Source organism: Eschrichtius robustus, chromosome 16 (assembly GCF_028021215.1).
Source record: "Eschrichtius robustus isolate mEscRob2 chromosome 16, mEscRob2.pri, whole genome shotgun sequence".
NCBI lineage: Eukaryota > Metazoa > Chordata > Mammalia > Artiodactyla > Eschrichtiidae > Eschrichtius > Eschrichtius robustus.
The window spans coordinates 70437678-70465450 of NC_090839.1; the positions used below are offsets into that span (position 1 = coordinate 70437678).

The 27773-nt window shown below is 38.7% G+C and overlaps 1 protein-coding gene across 3 annotated transcripts in view; it reads left to right on the forward strand.

The window, feature by feature from the left end:
• The first annotated feature begins 8657 nt into the window (after positions 1 to 8657).
• Positions 8658 to 27773, forward strand: part of LOC137750645 (acyl-coenzyme A synthetase ACSM1, mitochondrial) — a 45119-nt gene continuing 26003 nt past the window's right edge. The window contains exons 1-6 of one of the 3 annotated variants that reach the window (XM_068525072.1): positions 8658 to 9220; positions 12186 to 12508; positions 21951 to 22161; positions 24435 to 24642; positions 26320 to 26460; positions 27289 to 27448. In XM_068525072.1, the coding sequence (XP_068381173.1) occupies positions 12317 to 12508; positions 21951 to 22161; positions 24435 to 24642; positions 26320 to 26460; positions 27289 to 27448 (912 nt within the window). In that variant the 5' untranslated portion in view covers positions 8658 to 9220; positions 12186 to 12316. The remainder of the gene's footprint in view (positions 9221 to 12185; positions 12509 to 21950; positions 22162 to 24434; positions 24643 to 26319; positions 26461 to 27288; positions 27449 to 27773) is intronic. The other 2 variants (XM_068525073.1, XM_068525071.1) reach the window with 2 other exon arrangements.

Below are 27773 nucleotides of genomic sequence, written 5' to 3' on the forward strand. Positions count from 1 at the left end.
CTCCTTCTAGACCAGGAGAGGTATCTCTTTTGCCTAACTGACAGAAACAGAAGTCAAACAAAATGAGGAGACAGAGAAATAGGTCCCAAATGAAAGAACAAAATAAAATCCCAGGAAAAAAACCTTAATGAAACAGAGATAAGTAATTTACCTGATAAAGTATTCAAAGAAATGGTCACAAGGATGCTCACTGAACTTAGGAGAAGAATCAGGACCTCAGTGAGAATTTCAACAAAGACTTAGAAAATATAAGAAAGAACCAATCAGAACTGAAGAATACAATAACTGAAATTTAAAATACACTAGAGGGGGCTTCCCTGGTGGCGTAGTGGTTAAGAATCCGCCTGCCAATGCAGGGGACACGGGTTCGATCCCTGGTCCGGGAAGATCCCACATGCCGCGGAGCAACTAAGCCCGTGTGCCACAACTACTGAGCCTGCGTTCTAGAGCCTGCGAGCCACAACTACTGAGCCTGTGTGCCTCAACTACTGAAGCCCATGCGCCTAGAGCCCATGCTCCTCAACAAGAGAAGCCACCGCAATGAGAAGCCCGCACACCGCAACGAAGAGTGGTCCCCACTCGCCGCAACTAGAGAAAGCCCACGTGCAGCAATGAAGACCCAACACAGCCAAAAATAGATTAATTAATTTAAAAAAAATACACCAGAGGGAATCAATAGCAGATTAGATGATACAAAAGAATGAATAAACAATCTGGAAGATAGAATAGTGGAAATCACTAAATTAGAACACCAAAAAGAAGAAAGAAATTTTTAAAATGAGGAGAGTTTAAGGGTTCTCTGAGACAGCATCAAGCATTCTAACATTTGTATTATTGAGGTCGCAGAAGAAGAGAGAGAAAGGGACAGAAAACTTATTTGAAGAAATAATGACTTCCCTAAGCTGGGGAAGGAAAACTTCCCTAAGCTGGGGAAGGAAACAGACATCCAGGTACAGGAAGAACAGAGTCCCAAACAAAATGAACCCAAAGAGATCCACACTAAGACATTTTATAATTAAAATGGCAAAAGTTAGGGATAAAGAGAGAATTTTAAAGGCAGTAAGAGAAAAACAGCTAATCACATACTAATCATTTACAATACAAGGGAAACCCCATGAGACTATCAGCTGATTTTTCAGCAGAAAGTTTACAAGCAAGATGTATTTAAAGTGCTGAAAGAGAAAAACTTACAACCTAGAATACTCTACCTGGCAAGGTTGGCACTAAAAATTGAAGGAGAGATAAAGAGTTTCCCAGAGAACTAAAAACTAAAGGAGTTTATTACCACTAAACTGGCCTTATAACAATGTTAAAATGTTTTCTATGAATGGAGAAGAAAGACCACAACTAGAAATAAGAAAATATATAAAAGGAAAAATTTCACTGGTAAAGGCAAATATATAGTAAAGGCAGTGGATCAGCCATTCAAAAAGCTAGTATGAATTTTAAAAGACAAGAGTAGTACAATCAACTATAACCACAGTAAGTAATTCAGGGATACACAAAATACACGGATATAAAATATGACATCAAAAACATAAAATATGGGAGGGGGGTTAAAAATGTAGTGCTTTTAGAATGCTTTTGAACTTAAGCAACTGTCAGCTTAAAATAGATGGCTATATATACAGGTTGATCTATATGAACCTCATGGTAACTGCAAACCAAAAACCTACAATGGATACACATAAAATAAAGAGAAAGGAATCTGAACAGAAGACTAAAGGAATCCATCAAGCCACAGGGAAGAGACCAAAAGAAGAAAACAGGAACTACTAAACAACTGAGAAACGATTAGCAAAATGGCAATAAGTACATACCTATCGATAATTACTTTAAATGTAAATGGACTAAATGCTCTAATCAAAAGATATAGGGTGTCTGGAAGAATATTTAAAAAACAAAACAAAAAACAAAAACATAAGCAAAAAACAAGAGCCATATATATGCTGCCTACAAGAACCTCACCTCAGATCTAAAGACACACATACACTGAAAGTGAAGGTATGGAAAAAGATATTCTATGTAAATGGAAAATAAAAGAAAGCTGGGATAGTAATACTCATATCAGATGAAATAGACTTTAAAACAAGACTGTAACAAGAGACAAGAAAGGGCATTACATAATAATAAAGGGGTCAATCCAACAAAAGGATGTAACATTTATAAATGTTCATGTACCTAACATGGGAACACCTAAATATACAAAACAAATATTAACAGAAATAAAGGGAGAAGTAGACAACAATACAATAATAGTGGGGATTTTAATACCCAACTTACATCAATGGATAGATCATTCAGACAGAAAATGAGTAAGTAAACACTGGTCTTAAATGACACATTAGACCTTAATAGATATATATAAAACACTCCATCTAAAACCAGAAGAATATACATTCTTTTCAAGTGCACATGGAACATTCTCAAGGACATGTTAGGCCACAAAATAAATCCCACTATGTTTAAGAAGATTGAAATCATATCAAGCATATTTTATGGTCTCAAAGGTATGAAATTAGAAATCAACTACAGAAAAAAGCTGGGGGAAAAAACACATAACCATGTGGACACCAAACAACATGCTAGGAAACAACCAGTGGGTTAATGAAGATCAAAAGGGACTAAAAACACCTGGAGATAAATGAAAGTGGAAACAGCAAAAGGAGTTCAGAGCAATAGAGGCCTTCTTCAAGAAACAAGAAAAATCTCAAATAAATAGTCTAAATATACATTTAAAGGAACAGAAAAAGAAGAAGCAAAGTCCAAAGTCAGTAGAAGGAAGGAAATAAGAAAGATTAGAGTGGAAATAAATGCAATAGAGACTAAAAACACAATGGAAATGATCAATGAAACTACAAGTTGATTCTTGGAAAAGATAAACAACATCAAGAAACCTTTAGCCAGACTTATCAAGAAAAAAAGAAAGAGAGCCCAAATAAATAAGGTCAGAAATGAAAGAGGAGAAATTACAACTGGCACCACAGAAATACAAAGGATCATAAGAGACTACTAAAACAATTATATGCCAACAAATTAGACAACCTAGAAGAAATGGATAAATTCCTAGAAACATGCAATCTTCCAAGATTGAATCATAATGAAATAGAAAAACTGAATAGAATGATTACTAGTAACAAAATTGAATCAGTAATTTTAAAAAAATCCAAAAGCAAAAGTCTAGGTCCAGATGACTTCAAGAAGAATTCTATAAAACCTTTAAAGAAGAGTTAAAACCTACCTTTCTCAAATTATTCTAAATAATTGAAGAGGAAGGAATACTTCCAAGTGCATTTTATGAGGCCAAAATTACCCTGAAACAAAAACCAGACAAAGATACCAGAAAGAAAAAGAAAATTACAGGCCAATATCCCTGATAAACATAGATGCAAAAATCCTCAGCAAAATATTAGTAAATAAAATTCAACAGCACATTAAAAGGATCATATACCATGATCAAGTGGGATTCATTCTACAATGCAAGGATAGTTTAACATCCATAAGTCAATCAATGTGATAAAGCACATTAATGAATTAAGAATAAAAATTACATAATCATCTCAATAGATGCAGGAAAAGCATCTGACAAAATTCAACATTCATTTATAATAAAATCTTTCCAGAAAATGTGTATAAGAGGGAGCATACCTCAACATAATAAAGGCCATATATGACTCACAGCTAACATAATACACAATGGTGAAAAGATGAAAGTGTTTCCTTTAAAGGAAAAGCTTAAGATCAGGAACAAGAAAAACATGCCCACACTCACCACTTGCATTCAACATAGTATTAGAAGTCCTAGCGGCAACAATTAGGCAAACAAAAGAAATCAAAGTATCCAAATTGGAAAGGAAGAAGTAAAACTTTAACTATTTGCAGATGACATGAAACTGTATGTAGAAAACCTCAAAGACTCCATCAAAAAACTATTAGAACTAATAAATGTATTCAGTAAAATTGCAGCATACAAAATTAATACTCAGAAATCTCGAATTTCTATGCACTAATAACAAACTTTCAGAAAGAGAAATGAAAAGAACAATCCTGTTTACAATTTCAACAAAAAGAATAAAGTACCTAAGAATAAGTTTAATCAAGAAGGTGAAAGACCTGTTTTCTGAAAACTATAAGACATTGACAAAGAAATTGAAGAAGACAGAAAGAAATGGAAAGATATACCATGCTCATGAATTGGAAGTATCAATATTGTTAAAATGTCCATACCACCCAAAGCAATCTACAGATTCAATGCAATCCCTATCAAAATACCAATGGCATTTTTCACAGAACTAGAACAAATGATTTAAAATTTTTATGGAAACACAAAGATCCTTACCAGCCAGAGCAATCTTGAGAAAAAAAGAACAGTCCTAGAGATATTATACTCCCAGACTTGAAACTTTACTGCAAAGCAATAGTAATCAAAACAGTATGATACTGGCACAAAAACAGATACATAGGTCAATGGAATAGAATATAGAGTCAAGAAATAAAACCACACTCATGTGGTCAATTAATCTATGACAAAGGAAGCAAGAATATACAATGTGTGAAAAGATAGTCCCTTCAATAAATGGTGTTGGGAAAGCTAAACAGTTACTTGCAAATGAATAAACTCGACCGCTTTCTTACACCATATAGAAAAATACACTCAAAATATATTAAAGACTCAAATGTCCATTGATAGATGAATGGATAAAGAAGATGTGGTATATATATATACAATGGAATATTACTCAGCCATAAAAAAGTACAAAAGCATGCCATTTGTGGCAACATGGATGGATCTAGAGGGTATTATGCTAAGTGAAATAAGTCAGACAGAGAAAAAGACACCACATGATTTCACTTATATGTGGAATCTAGAAAACAAAACAAATGAACACACAAAACAAAACAGAAACAGACTCATAGATACAGAGAACAAATTGGTGGTTGCCAGAGGGGATGGGGGTTGGTGGGGGATGAACAAAACAGATGAAGAGAATTATAGGTACAAACTTTCAGATATAAAATAAATAAGTCCCAGGGATGTAATGTACAGATAGGAAATATAGTCAAAATATTGTAACAACTTTGTACAGTGATGATGTTAACTGGCCTTATTATGTTGATCATTTTATAATGTATAAAAATATCAATTTACTGTTGTACACCTGAAACGAATATAATATTGTATGTTAATTACAACTCAGTAATAAAATAAAATAAAATATCCACCAGAAGGTGAATATACTGTGATATAATCCTCTCCTGGAGTCCACTAAAATTCACCAGAGTTTTATGTTAGGCCTAGTAGAGAAACACAATCTGCTAAGGAAAGAGCAAAACTTTCTTTTTCACAATCTGGATTTATCACTGTTGAAGGAATATCATTTAACTGACACATTCCCAAAATTTTAAATCTAGCAGATTGATCATTCTGACACTTTCAGTGTTATCTTTATCCTATAGTGAGAATGACTTTGATCATATCTCCTTACTCAGTGCCCATGCCATGATCTCCTTACCTTCTCCAGGCTCCGGAATGAGTGATATTGGGAACCCATACTTCTAGGGAAAATCTATGACTTACTTACCCAAAGTCCAGAATGTGTCTCTCCCCACTTCATTCCATCTCCTTCTCCATTTGGCTTGTATATAGAAATCACAATATTAAGCCAGTACCTTTCAGATTGCCTTACTGTAACTACAGGCATACCTCATTTTATTCTTTCACTTTATTGCGCTTCACAGATATTGTGGTTTTTACAAATTGACGGGTTTGGGCAACCCTGCGTTGTTAGATGATGGTTAGCATTTTTTAGCAATAAAGTATTTTTAAATTAAGTTATGTACTTTTTTAAGGTATATTGCTACTGCACACAATAGATTACAGTATAGTGTAAACATAACTTTTATATGCACTGGGAAACGGAGAAAACTTTGTGTGACTCTATTGCGATATTTGCTTTATTGCTGTGGTCTGGAACTGAACCTGCAATATCTCCAAGATGTGCCTGCACAAGGAAATCACGGACTCTTGTTTTTTTCATGATGAGATAAAAATAGACTACCTCATCCTTCCTTTGTCTAGTTAAAGCCTTTAAGATGCCCCAGTAACCCTCAGAACCAAGAAGTAATGATTGTCAAGTCCCTGTGACCCAGTATATGTTGTTCATAACTTCCCTGGAAATCATTAGCTCTAGAGAATCCACAGACTAACTAATTTGTGTATGTGTTGATGGCCTAAGTTGCCCCCGGATTGCTGCAATTATCTGTAGATAGAAGGAGGATCTTACCCTGAAAAAAGATAGTCACCTCACTTGCATTCAATATTATTTCAATGTCAGGTTCAAGTTATGAAATGTCAGAAGGGGTGGTCATTATATCACATGATACAAAGTTTGGACTTTATCTGGACAGTAATGAACTCAGTCAACAATTTATTTCTAAATGATTACCTTGGTAAGCGAGTGGTAAATGTATTAAAGGAGAATTTGAGAAATGCTTAGAAGAAGAATTCCTTCTTCTTGGAACCTGGTAACTTAGTGACTAAATAAGGCAGATAGGGTTAAGGGCAAGGAGGCACAGAATTATGATGTCTAGGTGTTTGACTAAGTAAACTGGGATAGGTGGTTGTAAGACTCTGAGAGGAATAAGTTTCGAGGCAGGAACACAGAATTTAATTGTAGTCATGTTAACTTATCTATGCTGTCTATGAAATACTGAGGTTAGTGTATATTTAGTAATCAGCTGGATATTTAAGTTTGAACTCTGGGGGAAGTAAAGACTTTTAATGTGGTTAGGAAATTATTGAGAGAGAGAGAGAGAGGGAATAAATGGAATGAGAGAAACTGTTGGGTGTGGATGAGTCTTTGGAGAACAATAATACTTTAATAGAATAAAGAGGAAGAGAATCCTATGATCAATATTGAGAAAGAAGACTCAGAAGAAGCAGGATGTGGTAACAGAAAGGTAGAAGAGAGCAATGAAAGGGCTGACTAACATTGCTGTTTAATTTTAGCTACCCTTAATTAAAACTTCAGTCCACCAAAAGAGCCAGTCTGCCTACAGAAGGAGAGAGAGAGGGGAGGAGTGAGCAGGGCAGGACATTTGCTCAGAAGAGCAGGTATATTTTCAGACTCTAAGGTCTGGCTTTTTGATGGAGTCATGACTTTTTTCAGTCATTCTTCTCTACCCACCCATGGGCACCATTCTATCGTCCACGTCCCACCAGGGCCCAGGTACTCTGAAAAGAAGAGGGTCCTGGGAGAAGAGAAACAGAGACCCCTGGGGCTGTGAGCTGGATATAGAGCCTGTCCCACAATTGGTTTGGGAGGTCCCCAGATGTCCCAGCAAGCCCCGCAGAAGGTATGAGAGGATGTGATATCTGAAACGTGTAATGCAGAAAGGGCCCTACAGAGAGCCAGGCTGATAGAATCTCTGCCATATTTTGATGCTTCTATCTCCCTACACAGTTACCAGGACTACTGAGTCAGAAGAAGATTATAGAGAACTCACAGCAGCTCTTAAATGCCCTAGACCAGAAGTGACTTGTGTCACTTCCACCTGCAGTTCCTTGTCCAAAAGTGGAATTCAATAGCCTCACCCTAACTACAGAAGAAGCTTGGACATGAGAGAGACGTGCACATGGAATCTTTAGAGAATTCTACTGTCTCTGAGGCACAAAGGGATACTAAACTCGCTCAGTGTCCCAGAGCTGGTAACGGATAAAAGCTAGACTGAAACCCAGGCTGCCCGGCCCCAGAGCCTGTCTTCTTGACCACAGTGCTGGTGTAACAGTTCCACACGGGAGATCTACTGAGATCCAGAGGGCACCTCGTGCACTGTTCCTCCTGTCCCCACTCTCTTCTCAGAAGTGATCGCCTCTTCTGCTTGAGTAACAGGGTGTTTTGTACTTCATAATCTTTAGCTTACTATGGCCAGTCAGCTAGCCCTGCCTGCTTACTTGCTCCTCTCCATAAAATAAGAGTCTATCCTGAGCAAGGATTCACCATGAATGCATCGGCCAGAAAGAGCAAGACCCACCCCTCAGAGGCCAGGCTTGCCCCTCCGCCCTAGCAGGGGTGTTCTAGCTGTCTCCAGCAGTCTTTGGTGGTGGCTTTGAGCACAGGTATTTTTCTCCCTGGTTCAATGGAGGTTGGGAGGCAAAAGGTGCTGGGAAAGTTGCACCAGGATACTAGACATCCGCCATCCCCTAACAACTCCCCAAAATGGCTCTAGAAGAAAACGAACAGTACCAGCCACTACTTGTGACAATCTGGACTTATCCAATGCAACATCAGTGTCAACCCAGTGTATACATGGCTGGGCCAGGCACGCTGCAGACTGTACATTGTGCGAACCTTTCAAAGATCCCGTGGGACAAATCTTATTAACAACCACCCACTCCTCCACTTTTCAGATGAGAAGACAAAAGTTAGAAGAGGTAAACGGCTTGCCATGGGCCATCTTATAAGTGTCTGTGCCAGGATTTAAGCTCAAGACTTTGGGATACCAAAGACCCTGCATCTTGCCAGTACACCACACTGTTTCTCTTCGAATCCCACGTTAATAAAAACAGCCAACATTGATTATGCCAAGCACTGTGCTATGTGCGTTTCGTGAATTATTTCATCTGATACTAACAATGACACCAACAAAGAGCAACCATAGGAAATAGGTGTCACTATTGGCACTCCCATCTCATAGATAAGGAAACTGAAGTGTAGAAGAAGGAGGTCCACGAAGGTCAAAGAGAGCGTAAGCGGCAGACCTGATGCTTGAACCCAAATCTCTCTGCCTCGGATCACAGGCTTTAACTACTAGGCAACGCTGCCACCTGGCTGTCATTTAAACGAGAACATTGGAGACCTGGGACTGGGAGAGGGGAGCAGGTTAGCTACAGAGAACTTGTGAAAGTGTTCCATTTGGCTTTATCTGTTCATTCACACTGCAAGGCCTCCCTACAATAATTGGAGATTACTTTATATAGTTTGTTTTTCTAACCGATTTTCTCTCCATGAGGGCTTGTGATGGCTTTCTGACCCGTTATACGTGAGCATCTCCTCCCCCTTCTGAATCATTCAATTCCTGCCAAGTTTTCCACCCCAGCTGTGGCCAGGGACCAAGTTCTGTTTTGTGCACAGAGAGAACTGAACTTCTGATCAGAGAGAACTGAACCCGCAAAGTCCCCATCCAAGACCTAACCCAAGTGTTTCCTAGACAGTACCAGGTAAGATGCAGGTGAATGACAGCTTCTTTGGGGGGCGGGGGGGGTTGTGTTTATATGTGTGTGTTTATCTGCCACAGGGCAGTAAAGTATATACTGAACTTAAAATCTGAAGACCCAATTTTAAATTCTGGCAGTGCCACTTACAGACCTTGAGCCTGTCTCTTAACTTCTCTGACACTTCTTTTCCTTTACTGCAAAATGAGGATGGTGATATCGAGAAAGAGGGCTCAATGGGAATATACATGTGATATGCCTAGCACCGTGGCTGGCACATGGGTGATTGATTTAATGTTAGACAGCTCTGAATGTGGTGGGCTATGGGAGGAGGGTACCGAGAGGGGTAAAAAACACCCAGAAAATAGCCACTGGAAATTGACACATTCCATTATGCAGAAGTTTGTTCACGGTATATAAGGTGAATGTCTTTTATTAAAAAATATGTTTTTAATATCTAACAGGGAAGGGGTTGGCCTCAGAATTTGCTGGGAGTTAGAAGGCACCTCAACATTTATTGAGCCCTTATTCTGTATCAGACTCAGTGCTGGCTAAGTGATTTATATTGACTATCTTGCTAATCCTTGTGGAAGCCAGAGAGTGGGTATTACTACTATGCCCTCAAGTTTGGAGACATGAATGGTGGTCAAGATCGCTCAGCTGGTACCCAGTGGAGCCAAACCTGGCTCTGTAACTCTAGGATCCCCTATAACACGCTAAGGATGTTGCCTCATAAAATAAATAGCTTTTCAGTCCAAATGCTTGTGAAATTAAAGCTCTGTTGCAAGAACTCATCAAGGCACTGTGTACCAGTCATATGGGATTAGGGTCCATCTAATGACCTCGTATTAACTTAATTACCTCTTTAAAGATTCTATCTCCAAATACAGTCACATTCTGAGGTCCTGAGGGTTAGCACTTCAACATATGAATTTTGAGGGGACACAATTTGGCCCATAATAAAGGATTAATTAATTTCCTCATTATTTCTCTTGGTGTCGTTTTGGTTTTTAGCCACTTATTAAGGGGTTGTTTGCACTGTCCTTGAGTATTTCAAGGAGGATCCTGCAGTAAACACCTGTATATAAAAATAGCAACTGAGTCTGGTTTCTTGCTCTCATTGAGCTCATGCCTGTGGAGAGAGGTATCTGTTGGAAAAAATAGCAGGCAGGTTTTAGAAGTAGCTCTGCTACTAAACTTGCCTTGAAACCTTGGGGAAATCCCTGTCCCTCTTGGGATGTTGGCCTAGAATGGGGGTTTTAAGCTCAAATGTCGACAAGAGCTGGATAGGTACAGTAAGTGCAGAAGCAAGTAGCTGTAACAACATAGGGAGTAGTGGAAACCCTGTTGAATTGGACAACATTCCATTTAATTTTCAGCTCCAACCAGTTGGTGCCAGGTTGAAATAAAGGCCCAATGTTGCCAGGCCTTCTGAGTTTTCAAGAGAAATCTTCAATTCACATTTTAAATGAAATGTCCCAAATTTTAAATATTGGCAATTCAAATTTTTTCCTCCAAAGGATGAGGGTCAAATGCCTGGGCCAGCTGATTATCTTAGGGTCTTTCTTCCCTTAAGTGCTCTGATAAAACAAAAGACAGTACTATTGATTGACAGGCACTAAAAAGGAAGGGGACATACTTTAGTTCATGTGGTCTAAGGATCCACACAGACAAGGAAACTCTAAGGGATGAAGCTTTCACATATCTGTCCTCTTTTCTGCAAACAGTAGCAGGGTTCTGAGGGCAGCATCAAAATTAATTGGGGTTAGGTTATTACGAGTCTAAACAGGTTGAATTATTTTCAATTTATTATTGAGTCAAGTTTTATTGATCTCTTTTATGGGTCTATTGTCAAACAGTATTATCTTATTGCTGAAACAGGGGGAGGAGGCTTAATTGTTCGCAGTGATGAAGTGCTTGAACCTCAGAGCTATTTGTGAAGTGGCTTTCTTCTCACAGAACAGAAGTTCTAGCTTAAGCCAATTTTCCCAATCAAACTTCAAGAAGCATCCTAATAAATGAGCGTTCTGCTCCCATGTTAGAAGCATTTGTTGGGATCTGGAGTGGCAAAGAAACTTTATTTCATAGGTCAAGTGATGGATTGGTAATAGCTACCTGGAATGCTGTCCTGGGGAAAACCCTGAGGCCAGATCCCGGTCCAGTAAGGAAGGTGCTGTGATATTAGCCTCCTCTGTCCTGAGTGTGGTGGTGCATAGCTGTCAATATTCTTAGAGTCTCAAGTGACAGAAACCCAATCTCAGGCAGGAAAAACTGTTGGCTCATAGAATTCAGGACAGGATATTACCAAGAGAGGGGTAGAGATGCAGACGGGCCTCAGGAACAATAGTTCTGAACCCGAGACTTGCATGCCTCTGAGATACTCTCTGCCCCTTATTTCCATGTCTCTGAAATCTTCCATGTTTTCTTCACTCATGCAGAGCAGTTATCTCCACATGACAGGAATTATAGCCACCGACAGTTTCCAAAGTGTACATTTCATGGCTTCCACCAAGGAGAGACTGCCTTATATACCCTTTGGTAACAAGCACACACACACAAATTTTGGAGAGGGATTATGATTAGCCCAGTTTGGATTAAAGAATCATGGGAAACGACTGCTCAGCTCTGGACCAACTTTGAACAAGGGGTGGAATCATCTAAAAATATGTTAGCTTCCATGAGAACCATACATTTGGGTCCGGTGGGAAGAGAGGTCTCCAGAGCAAGGATAACGAGGTACAGGGCTTTCAAAATGATGAGTTTCTACCAAAAAGGGGGTGGCTACATGGCCGCCATCCCAGGGGGTAAAAAAAAGAGAAGGAGAAGACCCTCAGAAATATGTGCCAACCTTATCTGGTAGTTATAGCCCCTCCCCATCATTTTTTGCCTCATCTGGGAAGAGAAATCCCCACCTTAATCAGTAAGTTGTGCCTTCCAAATTCCAGTGAGCTTAAACAAAGTATCACTCTAGCAGTTAACCAGGAACGTGCCTTCATTTTGTGGAAGAAATTCCTGCTCCGATGACCAACCTACTAGCCATCTCCTCCCAAGGCAGGTGGTGGCCTGAGAATTCTGTGCCTGCTTCCTGAGGACTGCTCCACCATGCGATGGCTGATGAAGTTCCGGGTCCTCTGGGACATCCACAAATCCTGCCATGGCTTCCACCCTGCCCCTCAGCGCCTGCGCTGCCAGTCTTTATCGGGAGCTGGAGCCCCAAGATGGAATGACTATGACACACCTGAGGAATTTAACTTTGCAAGTGATGTACTGGACTACTGGACTCAAATGGAGAAGGTAAGGAGGCACCCATGATAGGGGGTGAGAACAGGACTGACCTCTTGCTCCTCGTAGGTTGAGGGTCACAGAACTAAGAATGGCTTTTGGCTAAGCTTACAAGCATCGTGGGAAAAGCTTAAGTTTTGGGCTTCAATTCTCAGCCTGGACACTTCCTTAATTCTCTGAACCCCAGTGCTTTTATCTGTGAAATGGGGATAATCTCATTTAAGAAACAAGACAGCAGGTGAAAGTGTCTGGTACACAGGTAATTGTGACCAAGTGTCAAGTTCTAATCACAGGTCAGCAAGTTGATGTTGGTCTGAATTCTCACCTTCAACTACTGGAACTGTGAGTCTAACTAGAGTTCATCTCATCACACTTGGGCTTGACTTCAGGCTACACCGAGAGGGAGGGTACAGGCAACCTGACTGTGCACATGAACATCTGACCATGTAACAAAATCATGTCATCTATCTCCCTATGAGGATGGCAAGTACATCTGGAGTCTTCCCTGTCAACTACCTACTTGAGCGTGTGGCTTTAGGGTATGTCCAGAGAAACCTGTCCCTGTGGTCTCTGCAGAAAAATGCACGTCCTTGGTTTGTCTTTTACCAAGAGACAGACCAAGAGAGGAGCAGTGGTGACACTAAGAGTTGGGGTCGACAGTGGGTGGTGTTCCAGCTACTAAGTCCCAGCTGGTAATGTCCACATTGTGAAAACCCACTGAACACTGTCTTTGTACAGAAGAAAGAATTCACCTGAGATGGACTCAGAGAGTTGATGTATTTTTAATTTCCCATGAACATACATTCATATGTTAGTATTCAAAGCTTACATGCCTTTCATAGGGACTTTTTTCCTACCTCCATCTTTTTCCTTTTTCTGAATTTCCATAATAACTCCAAGGAAAATAGAGCCCTCAGTTATGGAGAGCATTTTTTTTAATGTGCCATGTCAAGCACTTTGCACTTAATATTCTGATTAGATGGACATTTTAATTATCCCCATTTTCCAGCTAAGGAAACTGAGGTTCCAAGGGTTCAAATAACCTACAGAATTCACATACCTAATAAGTGAAGGAGCAGGATTTGGGTCCAGGCTGTCTGATTCTATAATCCACTGTTTAACCTGGTCTCACAATCTGATGATGTCCAAACATCTCTGCCTTCAGACTACAGACTGACTTTCATCACTGCCCAGACCAAAACTCTGCTTAGACTTTTTGAATCATAAGAAATGGCTGGAGAGGCCATCGTTTTTTTCCTGCATTTATCTTCATAAAGTCCTTATTAGTTCACACATCAACCCCTGGAGATTATCACCATGTAAATATTTGCCCAGGGAATGCCCCGTCTTTGTTGGGTCATTGTCAATTCCTCCATATCTCCAAACTTCTCCTACCCCCAGCACCTCCACCCTATTTACATTCATTCTCACAACAGTTCTGATCTGTCTGTTTCTACTTTTCCAACTGCCTTGATCACGATCAGTGTCTCTCTAGTGACGTACGGTGTCTGACACCTAGCAATCCCTCAGTACACATTTGTGGAATACATTAATTTTGAAACTTGCCTTACGAGCACCGTAGGGGTTGATGTTGCTCCCATGGAAGACCTTCTGGAGGGCGTGTGCCACCACAGTCCACTCTGGCTTTCTGGGCCTCCCCTTCCGACTTAACAAGCATCATTCAGAAACTGATCCGTAGCCTAATCTACAACACAACCCAAACCACAACAAATAGACAGAATTTATTTTGACTCAATTTTCAACACATTTTACTTATTAAAAATGTTAAGTTAGAAATCCAACATTTTAATGTAACTTTTTTTAGCATAAGCCAGGCAACATAGGTTCAGGGGTGGAAAATATAGTCACTCATTCAGGCCACCAATTTACAACCCCTGACTATCCTTGGGAATTAAACCCTATATTACTCTAGGCTCCAAGGATACTACACTCCAATTGATTCCGGGAGCAGCCTCCCAAATCTATTCATGAGAGGTCGCGTTCATGTCCAAAATCATTCATTCTGTCTGTTTGATACTGCATTCATTCATTCAGTTAGGATTTAGTGAGTACCTAACATGTGTTATCGGGATACAAGTTTTTTACCTCTGCGGTTAGAATTATTCCTAGGTGTTTTATTCTTTTTGATGCAACTGTAAATGGGATTGTTTTCTTAATTTTTCTTTCTGATAGTTAATTGTTAGTGTATAGAAATGCAACAGAACCCACACAGTTCAAACCTGTGTTGTTCAAGGGTCAACTGTATTTGCTTTATGTATTAGGTGCTCTTATGTGGGCTGCATATATATTTACAATTGTTATATCTTCTTGTTGGATTGATTCCTTTATCATTATGAAATGTCCTTCTTTGTCTCCTGTTACGCTCTTTGTTTTATTTTTTTATTTCTATTTTTTTTAATTTATTTTATTTATTTATTTTTGGCTGTGTTGGGTCTTCGTTGCTGCACGCGGGCTTTCTCTAGGTGTGGCGGATGGGGGCTACTCTTCGTTGTGGTATGTGGGCTTCTCATTGCAGTGTCCTCTCTTGTTGCGGAGCATGGGCTCTAAGAGCACAGGCTTCAGTAGGTGTGGCTTGTGGGCTGTAGAGTGCAGGCTCAGTAGTTGTGGTGCCCAGGCTTAGTTGCTCTGCAGCATGTGGGATCTTTTAGGACCAGGGCTTGAACCTGTGTACCCTGCATTGGCAGGTGGATTCTTAACCACTGTGCCACCAGGGAAGCCCTGCTCTTTGTTTTAAAGTCTATATTGTCTGATATGTGTATTGGCACACCAGCTTCTTTTTTTTTTTTCACTTCCATTTATATGGGATACTTTTTTCCATCCCCTCACTTTTTCAGTCTGTGTGTGACTTTAGATCCGAAGTGAGTCTCTTCACAGGATATAATGGGTCTTTTTTTTTTTTTTAATCAACTTACCTACTCTATGTCTTTTGATTGGAATATTAATCCATTTATATTTAAGTAATTATTGCTAGGTATGTACTTATTGCCATTTTGCTGCTTTCTGGTTGTTTTGGTAGTTCTTTTTTGTTCCTTTCTCCTTTTTTTCCTCTCTTCCCTTGTGATTTGATGACCATGTTTAGTATTATGCTTGAATTTCTTTCACTTTTTTGTGTGTGTACCTATTATAGGTTTTTGGTTTGTGGTTGTCATGACATATATATATATATATATATATATATATATATATATATATGGTTTTTTTTTTAAGTTGATGATCTCTTAAGGTCAAATGCATTCTAACCATCCTACATTTTTACTGTTCCCCCCCATGTTTGTTATTTTTGATGACATATTTTACATATTTTTCTTTTGCATATCCATTAACTACTTATTGTGGGTATAGATGATTTTATTTCTTTGCCTTTTAACATTCCTACATAAGTGGCTCCTGATCTTGGAGAAGTGGCCTAATGTAGGAGATGTCCTATGGGCCCAGCAGCACACTCCCCTCTGGTCACCAGAGTTATATGCTCTAGGGTTGTATGCTCTATGGTTCCCCCCTCTGTGGGCTATGTGAGCCCTTCTGTAGTGGCATGGCCAACTACCGTGGGGGCACTGGTAGTCAAGGCTGGCCCCCAGACTGGTTGGCTGACATTTCCTGTCTCATGTAGTGGTTGCCAGCCTGTAGGCAGGGCTGGTTCCTGATGTGGCTGGCCATGTGGCCTGGGGTGTTCCAGGGCTGATATTGGCCCACTGGTTGGTGAAGCTGGATCCTGGGATAGCTGGCCATGGGGTTAGGGCACCTGGAGCTGGGGTTGGCCCACCGGTGATTGGGGTCATCTTTAGATTTAAATTAACCCTGAAATTCCTTATTTATATTCCAGAGTTGTTGTTTTTTATTTATTCATTCAGTACATATTTAACGAACATTACTATGTACCAGGTGCTCTTCTAAGAGCTTTGATAAAGAATTTAAAAGTTATCACTAATTTTTTGTTGTTGTTTTATTGAGATATAATTGAAATATAATTATCACTGTTTTCCTAAAAAAACAAAAACCAGCAGTTTTTCAGGTCAGACTCAACACACTAGCATGCATATCGAAATATTTAGACATAAAATCTGGGGTTTTCATTGCAGAAAAGCTTTTAGTAAAGGATTTAACTTTTTTTTTAATACATAGGTTATTAAGACTTCTATTCATCAACTTTGGAAAGTTAAATTTTTTTAGCAATTTGTTCATTTCATTCAAAATGTCATAAAGTTATTTTTTGACATAAAGTTATTAATATTTTTATTATTGCTATTTTAATCTCTGTAAGATTTGTAATAATGTACACCTTTTATTCTTGATATTTTTAATATGTTTATTCTCTTTTTTTTTCTTGATAAGTCTTCCTAAGAGTTTACCAATTTTATAAATCTTTTCAAAACCAGTTTTGGTTTTACTGATATACTCTATTGTGTATTTGCTCTCCATTTGATTGATGCCTACTGTTATCTTTATTATTTCTTTTCTTGTATGCTCCCTTGATTTAATTTGTTATTCTTTTTTTAGATTCTTGAAATGGAAGCTTATGTCCTTACTTTTAACCCTTCCTTCTTTTCCAATATCTGCATTAAAAGTATAAATTTCCCACTAAGCACTCCTTTTAGGTACATTATACAAATTTTGATATGTCATATTTTATTACCATTCTGTTCAAAATATTTTTTATTTGCCTTTTGATTCTTCTCTGGCCCATAGATTACATAGAAATGTATCGGTTAGTTTCCTGATAGTTGAGATGGGTTTCTCATTGTCTTCTTGTTAATGATTTCTAGCTTAATTTCATTGTAGTCAAAAAGTATAGTCTGACTTTTGAAATTTCTGGAGGTTAGTAAACATTACAAATACAATGGAAGAGAATGTGAGTTATATCATTGTTGGGGAAAGTGTTTTATCTATGTCAGTTAGGATTTAAATTCTATGAAATCTATCATATTCTATCATTAATTTACAGAAATTATAGAAATTCTACTTGTATTTCATTTTAATTAAAAATAAGGCAAGCCCTTTCTATAGGCAGTAAATTCTTATGTGTTTTAACATTCAGAAAGAATCATCTCATTCATCAATCACATGAGTAATTGATCTACCTTTCCAATTTTCCTTCTTTATATTTTAGTTAGATTAACAAGGAGTAGCTATGTAGGTTTTTGTTTATTTAAATCAACTGTATTTATCTATAATTTACCTAGAATACAATTCACACACTTTATATGATGGTTTAATAAGTTTTAGAACATTTCTATCACCGCAAAAGTTTCCTTTTGCCCTTTCCTAGTCAATATCCACCCATCCCCACCCTGAGCCCCAGGTAGACACTAATTTGCTGTCACTATCCATTATATTTCTCTTTCCTAGGGTTTCACAGAAATGGATTAATATAGGATGCACTCTTTTGTGTCCAGTTTCTTTTACTCAGCATGTTTTTGAGATTCATTCATATTGTTTTGTGTATTACTTCTTCATTCCTTTCTATTGCTGAGTTAGTGTTTTATTTTTTAGATCTATTTCTCAATTTCCTTTGGCTTCAAACTTCCCTGCATAAAACTTTATATCTCATATCCAGTTTAAAGGTTGTGTTTTATCTTCTTGAAAACATGCTAATCTTAATATCACATTATCAGATTAATTCTGAGCCCCCAAAACTATAAATGCTTAAGCAATATCTTCTTCAAGTTGCAAGAGTTAGGAATCTAAACTTTTGTCTGAATAAAAACAAAAAATGTTTTTACCTTGATACCCCAAACTTTCTATCATTTTGTAAACTCATACAGAAATATTATATAATCTGTTCCCCTTATATAGACAGTGCACAACTAGACATTTATACTTGCTAACATTCCTTAATCTGTTGGAGAATATTTTTTTTCATAGCACTGATTTTTCCATAGATATGAATATATGTATATACATATATCTGTGTGTGTGTGTATGTATGTATGTATATAAGTCTTATCTCAGGTGAGACACACTCTTTTGTTCCAATCATATGAGGCAAAGATGGTAGGATCATGTTTGCACATATGTGGGAAATAATTTCTGGAAGATTATACACCAAACAATTATCAGTGTTGACCTTCAGGGAGTGAAAATGTGATGAGAAATTTGAAGAAATTTTTCTGTTCATAAGAAATTTTTCTGTTAGTAAGATTGTGCATTGCCTGAACTTCTACTCTGAACATGCTTTGCTTGGGGAATTAAAAAAACTTTAAAAAATCATTTTACTTGGGGAAAATAAAAGACTTGATTTAAACAAGAAAATGAAAGTTGTCCATAGACATTTAAAACTGTTTACATACATGTGTATATGTATGTCTTGTTCACCATTGTATCCTTTTGGTCTAAGAACAGTGCCTAAGAAATAATGAGAACTTGGCAAATACATATTGGATGAATGAATGGATACTATTATATAAATTTGTATTTAATGTAAATATGGTTTTGCTTTTCTAAATTGATATTGTATAAGATTTTTATTGCAAAAATATTCTGAAAGTTTTCTTGATTGGTTTAATCATATTCCATAACATGGAAGTAACAATTCTGCCAACAGCATATAGTTGAATTCTAGGTTTTTTATCCATTTTGCCAATCTAGTTCTTTTGATTGGGGAATTTCTTTCACTTACATTTAAAGTAATTACTGATAAGGATGACTTACTATTGCCATATTGTTAATTGATTCCTTGATGTCACAGCTTTTGTGTCCCTCAGTTCATCCCTTACTGCCTTCCTCTGTATTTAGTTGATTTTTTGTAGTGATACGTTTTGATTTTCTTTTCGTTTCCTTTTGGGAATATTCTGTAGATAATTTCTTTGTGATTACCATGGGGATTACATATAACATTCCAAATTATAACACTTCATTTTAAACTAATAACAACTTAACATCGTTCACATACAAAACCCTACTGTTTTCCAGTTCCCTTGCACCTTCCTATATTATGTTATTGATTTCACAAACTATATCTTTACATATTGTCTACCCATTAACATAGATTTATAATTATTTTTTATGCTTTTGTGGTTTCCATACAGTGAAAGAATAAAAAGTGAAGTTATGAACCAAAATTATAACAATACTGTTTTTATATTTGTCTTTGTATCTATCTTTATTAAAGAACTTTATACTTTTATATTTAAGTTACTCTCTAATGTCCTTTCATTTCAACTTGAACTCCTTTTAGCATTTCTTGTAGGGAAAGTCTAAGGATAATGAATTCCCTCAGTGTTGTTTTTGTTTTTATCTGAGAATGTCCTAATTTCTCCCTCATTTTTAAAAAACTTTTTAATTTCTATTGGAGTATAGCTGATTAACAATGTTCTGATAGTTTCATGTGCACAGTGAAGCAACTCAGCCATACATATTCTCCCGCATTTTTGACGGACAATTTTGCTAGATATAGAATTTTTGGTTGACAGTTTTTTCTTCCTTATCACTTTAAATATATAACCTCACTGCCTTCTGGTCTTCAATCCACTGGTAATCTTATTAAGAATTTCACCTGATGAGTCGCTTTTCTCTTGCTGCTTTTAAGATGCTCTCTTTGTCTTTGTCTTCTGTAGTTTGATTGTAATGTCTCTCTGTGGGTGTCTGGGTTTTCCTACTTGGAGTTCATTGAGCCTCTTGTATTTGTCTCTCCATGCTTTTCCTCAAGTTTGAGAAGTTTTTAGCCATTATTACTTCAGATAAGTTCTATGCTCCATTTTCTCTCTTTCTTCTACTTCTGATATTCCCATAATGTGTATGTTGGTCTCTTTGATTGTGCCCCATAAGTTTCTTAGGCTCTGTTCATTTTTCTTCTTGTAGTTTTCTTTTTGCTCTTCCAACTCAATAATTTTAGATGACTTGTCTTCAAGTTTACTGATTCTTTCTTCTGCCTACTCAAGTCTGCTGTTGAGTCCCGTTGTGAAGTTTTCAATTCAGTTATTGTATTTTTCAGCTCCAGAATTTCTGTTTGGTTCTTTTTATAATTTGTATCTCTTTGTTGATATTCTCATTTTGTGCATATATTATTTTCCTGATTTGCTTTAGTTCTTTGTGTTTTCCTTTAGCTCTTTCAGTGTATTTAAGACAGTCATTTAAAAATCTTTGTCTAGTAACTGCAGCCTATGTCTCTTTAGGGTCAGTTTCTGGAGATTCATGTGGTTACTTTCAATAGGCTGCTTCTCTTTTTCTTTGTAGACCTTGTGATCTGTTGTTAAAAATTCGATATTTAAAAAAAAATAGCCACCTTTCTCAGTCTTTGCAGACTGGCTCCATGCAGGGAAAGACCTTCAATAATCTGCTCATTATGAAAACTTAAGGTCTTCTCTGGCATGTGTCTTTCCTGGTCCTGTGCATGTGCTTTTATTTTTATTTTTTTCTAGTTTTGGCTGCTCGTTAACGTTTTAACTTTCTTAAAAGTCTGCTTCTTCTGGGGGACTTAAATCTTCTATTCTTTCTTTGTCTGTAGTCTCTAATCCCTAGGTAACCACAGGTCTACTGTTTCCACACACTGTGACATCTGCCACTGTTTTCAGATACCTCCAATATGCCCTCATACCCATCTGAGCTCCAAGTCAGTCAAGACAGAAACCAGTGCCTAAGGCCGCCTCCAGACAAGCCAGAACGTTGCACACAAGTTTCAGTCTTTTTCATCTATCCTAGGGGAGGGGCTGGGAATTGGGTGGCTTCCTCTGACTACACTGTACCACATCAGAGAGCGGGTGGTGCAAGACTAGGCAAAAACACCACAAAATTTCTTACCATTTTGGTTATGACTTTTTATTGTTTGGGCATTTGTTGGTTCCTGTGGATTTGTGACTCTTTTCTAAATTCCTACAAAGCCATCTTAGTCTATTGTTGTTTACTTGATGCTTTTGTGAGGGGGAAAAGGCCCTGGAGCTTCCAAGACTGACTTATTGCACCTCTTGAGGTACCTTAATTTAAAAAATAGTTTCCCCAAATATTCAGGAATTAAATTATCCTCTTTTATTTTGTTGTAATAATAATAACAACAGTAATTTTATTGAGCACCTACTATATGCCAGGCACTGTTATACTCACTTGACCTTTCAAAATAATTAATTTGAACTTTACTACATTGTAGGTAGTATTATTATACCCGTTTCATAGGTGAGAAAACTGAGGCACAGAGAGTAACCTACTGTCCATGTGGAACTAAGACAGACACATGGGGAATAAAATTGTAAGTCTTCAATAAGTAACATGAAGGCTCTTCATGGTTTTATGTGACTTAAGAGGAGGGGGTTACAGTAGACCAGAAGAAGTTGACTGGATCACACCTCCCCCCAACTTCTCTTGGCGCTATAAATGCTTTAAAATGGGATCTCAGACCTTGAGCTACACTCACAGTGGAATGTGACTGTGGTGGTGGATTGGCCAAATTAGAGCCCCTTTCCTTTGAAGCAGGAAATAACATGTAGCCTATGATCCTAACCAGGAAGGCAAGAGAGGTCCAAACCCAGCCCTGTGGTGGGTGAATAATCAAGGGGATGAAATGAAGTGGAGTTTCAGAGAGATGACAGACTTAACCCGTCGTGCAGCCAACGTCTTCACACAGACCTGTGGCCTCCAGGAGGGAGACCATCTAGCCTTGATTCTGCCTCGAGTGCCTGAGTGGTGGCTGGTGATCATGGGCTGCATCCGAACAGGTTAGTGACCCAAGCAGAACTTTGGGCTCACCTAGAGCCAGTTTGTCCTGAAATATTAGGTGCTTTCTCTTCCCCCCAGTTTTTCTTCTTCACAGTCTTTCTTTTTCTCAGACTCACTCAAATATTATTTTACTCCTTCTCATCCACTCTCTCCCTTATACTCACACCCTCTCAAACACAAAGTCATAATTCTCTCTCTCTCTCTCTCACACACACACACACAGACTTTCTCTTACACGGTCTCAGACATTCTTGCTTTTTTATAAGATTCATCAATTGTTAACGTTTTGTCATATTCGAGCCCTCTCTCCCAGTGAGTCATTTAAGAATCAGTTGCAGACACTGTGACACCCACAAACACCAGATAAACACTGGAGCATGCATCTGCTAAGATCCAAGACATTTCCTTCACATAACCACAGTAGACTTATCACACAAGAAGTTTAACACTGATGCAATATAGTTACGTGATATACATCCATCGTCAAAATTCCTCGATTGTCCCAATAATGTCCTTTATAGCATTTATTTGGTTTAAATCAAAAATCCAATGCATTGCATTTAGTTGTTATATCTCCCCCATCTCCTTTAATCTAGAATGTTTCTCTACGTTCTACACTGTCTACATGACGATGATAATTTTGAAGCGTCTAAGCCAGTTGTTTTGCAGAAGGTCCATCAAAATTTGTATTTCTGACTCTTTCTTCATGATTATCTTCAGGTTAGACATTTTTAGCCCAGGTACTAGAAGGGCAATATTGTGTCTTCCTTGGTGCATCACATTGGGGATATACAAAATTGGTTTGTCCTAATATAATTGATATTGTTTTATGACTTTAGAAAGGTAGTATCCACCTTTGTAAAGGTACCTTTTCCCTTTGTAGTTAGTAAGTAATCTGTCGTGTAATATTTATGGGACTGTGTGAATATCCTGTTCCCCAGCTGTCTTTCACCTTATGGTTTGAGAATCCACTGATGATTCTTGACTGAATTGAATATTTTAATGGTGGTCTTTTATTAGGATTTTCTATTTATATCATTCCCTCTACATTTATTAGTTGGCATTCTTCTATAGAGATATTCCTTTCCCTTTTAATTGCTTATCTATGCATTAATCTATATAATCAGTATGGGACTCATGGATTCTTTTGTGAATCGCTTCAGTTGTTGTATAATGCATGCTCATACAACAATATGTCGTGCTCTTGCTCACATATTCTCTGTCTCATGTTTTCTCACAAATAGTTGTTTAATCCATCAAGATCAAGAATTAACAGCAGTGGCTGAGGGAGTATAGAGAAGCCATGCCATCTGTATAGTGAAGAGATGGTCCATGAGAAATCCAAGACATGAGTTGAGACCTCTGGGATAAGAAGAATTAAAGAGGAGTAGAAGCAAAGGATGGAAATTCCAAGAATGTTCATAGCACATGGAAATGCTTAGAGTCAGGAGTAGCCTATACGAAGAATGGTCATCTTGAAATAGAGAATAGAGTTGTGGGAGAGAAAGATGGAGAGTGAGCAGTGCCCTCAAAGTCAGGATGGGGAGTGTGGTATTTTCCTGGAGAGAGGGCCCAGATGTTAGTGAAGAGAAGAAATGTGGAGGGGAAAAAGTCAGTGCTTTGTGGAACTAAGCAAGCTAATAATACGGAAGGTGGGTAGTAGGAAGATTCAGGACAGGGCATCTGGTGGAGAAATTAGAATGCAATTGGGGCACACAAAGACTTGAGCTAATTGTTGGTGATGGAAGATGGAAGGGAAAGTAGAAAAGTTCAAAGGACATTGTAGTTAACTTTGGGTATGACGAACGAAGGAAAGAGAGGAAATTCAAGATGACACAAGGAATGATGACAAGAGATGACAAGAGATTCACGATGACAGAGAAGGAAGTGAGAGGAGAAAAATGAGGGCAGGGATGCAGTGTCAGGGACACTGTCCTACTTGTATCTTTCCCAGATCCTGTGTAAATTTGTATAAAGAAGGACTCACCTGTCTACTGGCTAGATCCATTTAGAGTAGAAATTATTAGGGCAGGCTTTTCAAATTTTAATGTGCATAGAAATCCCTTGGAGATCTTGTTAAAATGCAGATTCTGATTCAGTAAGTTTGGGGTGGGGTGTGAGATTCTGTGTCCTAGGCGGTGTTGATGCTGTGGGCCATACTTTGCATACCAAGAAGTTAGGGGATTTCTATGCAGATAAACCAGGTCTGACAGCCAAGGTTGTGAGGCTGTGAAAGAGATACCAGAACAAGCAGTTTCTTTCTCATCCCTAGGGATCGTCTTCATGCCAGGGACCACCCAGATGAAGGCCAAGGACATTCTCTACCGACTACAAGTGTCTAAAGCCAAGGGCATCGTGACCACAGATACCCTTGCCCCAGAGGTGGATTCTGTGGCCTCTGAGTGTCCTGCTCTGAAAACCAAGCTCCTGGTGTCTGACCACAGCCGTAAAGGGTGGCTGGACTTCCGATCACTGATTCAGTGAGTTTCTGGTCTGATGAATGTGCTTTCTGAGGAATGGCAGGAGAAAGCCACTCACTGCCAAGTGCTGGTAGAGAAGCAGCCAGTGGGAGGAAGCTCACCAGGTCTGAGCTTCTCTTCACAGCTATGTCACTGATTTGCTGTGCAACCTTGGGCTAGTTCCTTCTCCTCTCTTGGCTGCAATTGTTTTCTGTATAAAATGAGGAAATTGAGCTTCTATGGCTCTCTCACTAAAATATAATCACCCCTGTGCAAAGGAGATGTGTAAAGTCAGAGGGTTATTGTGTTGCATTTTCCTTGTAGGTGGGGAATCTGAAATATTATTTTTATGTAAATAATTAGCAAGTAAAGAAGTTGAACGAAAGGTTAAGATGAATTTTTAAGGTGAAACTTGAGACTGAGAAAAAAATGACAGGCAGCTTTGGGAGCAAACACCTTCCATGTGTTAGGGGGTGGGTGTCTATAGGGACACCTTGAAGGGAAAGTTAGGGAAGTGCTAAAAGTAAGAAAGACCGCTCCACCTCCAAAACTCTGATTCTGCAAGCCTTCAGACATTCTTCATATCACACACAAACCATGCTGTATTTGTTTTCTTGAAGTAATTCCACAGTTTTTTGTTTTTGTTTTTTTTTTAATTTTTTTTATTTATAATACATTTTATTTGGTTAAAAGGCTAATAGCTATTGTTTAGTTAAAGGTTGTTTGGTTGAAAGGAGCTTAAATGAGCAGGAAGATGTTATAGGATTTAAAGCTCTTTACGTGAACCCCCAAGGGCAAATATTACAGTGAAATCACATCTTATGCTAGATTCTAAAGTCAGAGAATTAGATTAAAATAGCTTAAACAATACTCATTAAAACTCGCCTAAATTGCCCAGACTCAGTATGGTATCATTTCTCCACAAGAGCCAGTGCTCCCTCCAGCACTGGGATTACTTGCAGCCTCTCTGACTGAGTACTATAGGAAGCTTGCATTTACAATTGTAAGAGGCCCAAGAAAGAGACTCTCAGCCAAGGAGAAGCTCCCCAAGAACCGAGGCAGACGGAGGGAGCTACGGATTCTACCTTCCACCTCTAGCTCATGCTAGGGCAGATGTACATATATATATTCCTTACACTCTCATTCTCCCTAGCTTTCTCTTTCCCACCCCTCAACACCAAGTTTATGAGGTTAAATTCCCATGAAGCTAGTCTGTGTAAAGTACAGGGTTAGCAGTGTGACTAAAAGCATAGTATATGGATCACACTCTCTGAGTTTGAATCCTGACTCTGCAACTTGCTGGCTATATGTCTTCAGGTAAGTTACCTAACCTCTCTGAGCCTCAGTTCCCTCATCTACAAAATGGGCATAAAAGCAGTACTTACCTCTTAGGGTTGCTCTGAAGATTGAATGAGTTCTTATTTGTAGATCATTTAGAGCATTGTCTGGAATCATTGGCAATACTATTTCAATGTTTATTAAACTAAAAATAATCCATCATATTTTCCCCACTTTTTAAAATGAAGAAATGTCAGTCCACCTATCCAGGTCACCCATAAACTTTGTGTGGTGCCTAATACCGGGACTTGCAAACCCCAGTTTTCTGACTCTAAGCCTCATATTGCTTCTTTTGCTTCCCCAGAGGATGGAAAAACAGGAAACATGACTTCTGTCCTTTTGTATTGAATCCCTTTGCAGATCAGAATCCCCAGTTCACACCTGTATTAAGTCAAAGACCCTGGACCCAATGGCCATCTTCTTCACCAGTGGGACCACAGGCTTCCCCAAGATGGCAAAGCACAGCCATGGACTTGCTTTGCGATCCTTCTTCCCTTCATGGTAGGAGAGAGGGCACCAACTTAGAAGCTGGGCCACAGATCTGGGGTGAAGTGTGTATGTGTATGTGTATGTGTATGTGTATGTGTATGTGTATGTGTATGTGTATGTGTATGTGCTGGGAAAAGAACTCCTCGTGGAATTGACCCCATGCTGTTTATCCTTTCTGCTCTCTTTGGTTCAGACCCCTAAGGGTGTGAGAAGTATAGACTATGTATGAGTGTTCGCTGACAGAGGCATCTGAATGACAAAGGAGGCACATTTGGGTCCTTCCTGAGCACCTTCACAGCAGGCATGGAGGAGATGTGGGTAGAAACAGCAGGCATTCTGCTAACCACACAAATGACAAGCCCCTGTGTCCCTGTCAGTAGTTCCAGGGTTTGGTGGGGAAAGATAAAATGCTCCAGCAATGTGACCTTACGTGACAGGTCCTCTCCTCTCCTCGATTGTGGACAAATCCGGCATGAAGTTTCCCAATCAGGAACTGTTAGGGAAAAATAATACCTGGAACTAAGCCACACCAAGCCACTGCCCTAACCTAGAACAAACATAGAGGCTGAAGCTGGGTTAACCATTTAATCAATTTTAAACCAAACTCTTCTCCCTTCTCCCCGTCCCCCAACTAGTAACATTCAAACCAGACCACGTTCTGTATACTTTGTACCTTATTAACCAGACCAGGGGGACAGAGAAGGCTTTTTGTAGACAGTTGGTATCTGTGGTAATGATAACAACTGAGTAGCAAACTCCTGGAGGAATGGGGGTGGAGAGAAGGGAAGGATAGTATAGTAGTCAGAATAGTATCTGAGGCTAACTGTATTTTCGAGTTAGCAGGAAATTACTGCAGCTGAAGACGTCTGATGTCCTCTGGTGCCTGTCAGACACAGGCTGGATTCTAGCTGTCGCAGGGTCCCTGCTTGAACCATGGACAGCGGGGTCTACAGTCTTTGCCCATCATCTGCCCCAGTTTGATCCCAAGGTCATTGTACAGGTAAGAAGACGAACCTTTCGATATCAACAAACTCCCGGAAAAAACTTATTTCGAGTTCAAAAACTGGATCCAACTGAGTAAATACTTCATTTAGCAAAGAAGCCTCTTAATATAATATAACCCTGGCTCTGGGTTTCTCAAATGTGAAGCACTGAATCAATCATTGTATCAGAATTACATCAAGATGTAACTTTGAAGAAAACACATATTCCAAACCTTTCCCTAGAACTATGGATCAGACTTTGTGGACCTGGGAACCAGAATATACATTTTGAGAAATGAAAGCAAACAGAACAAGCTCAGGCCTCCTGTATCCTGGATCCTG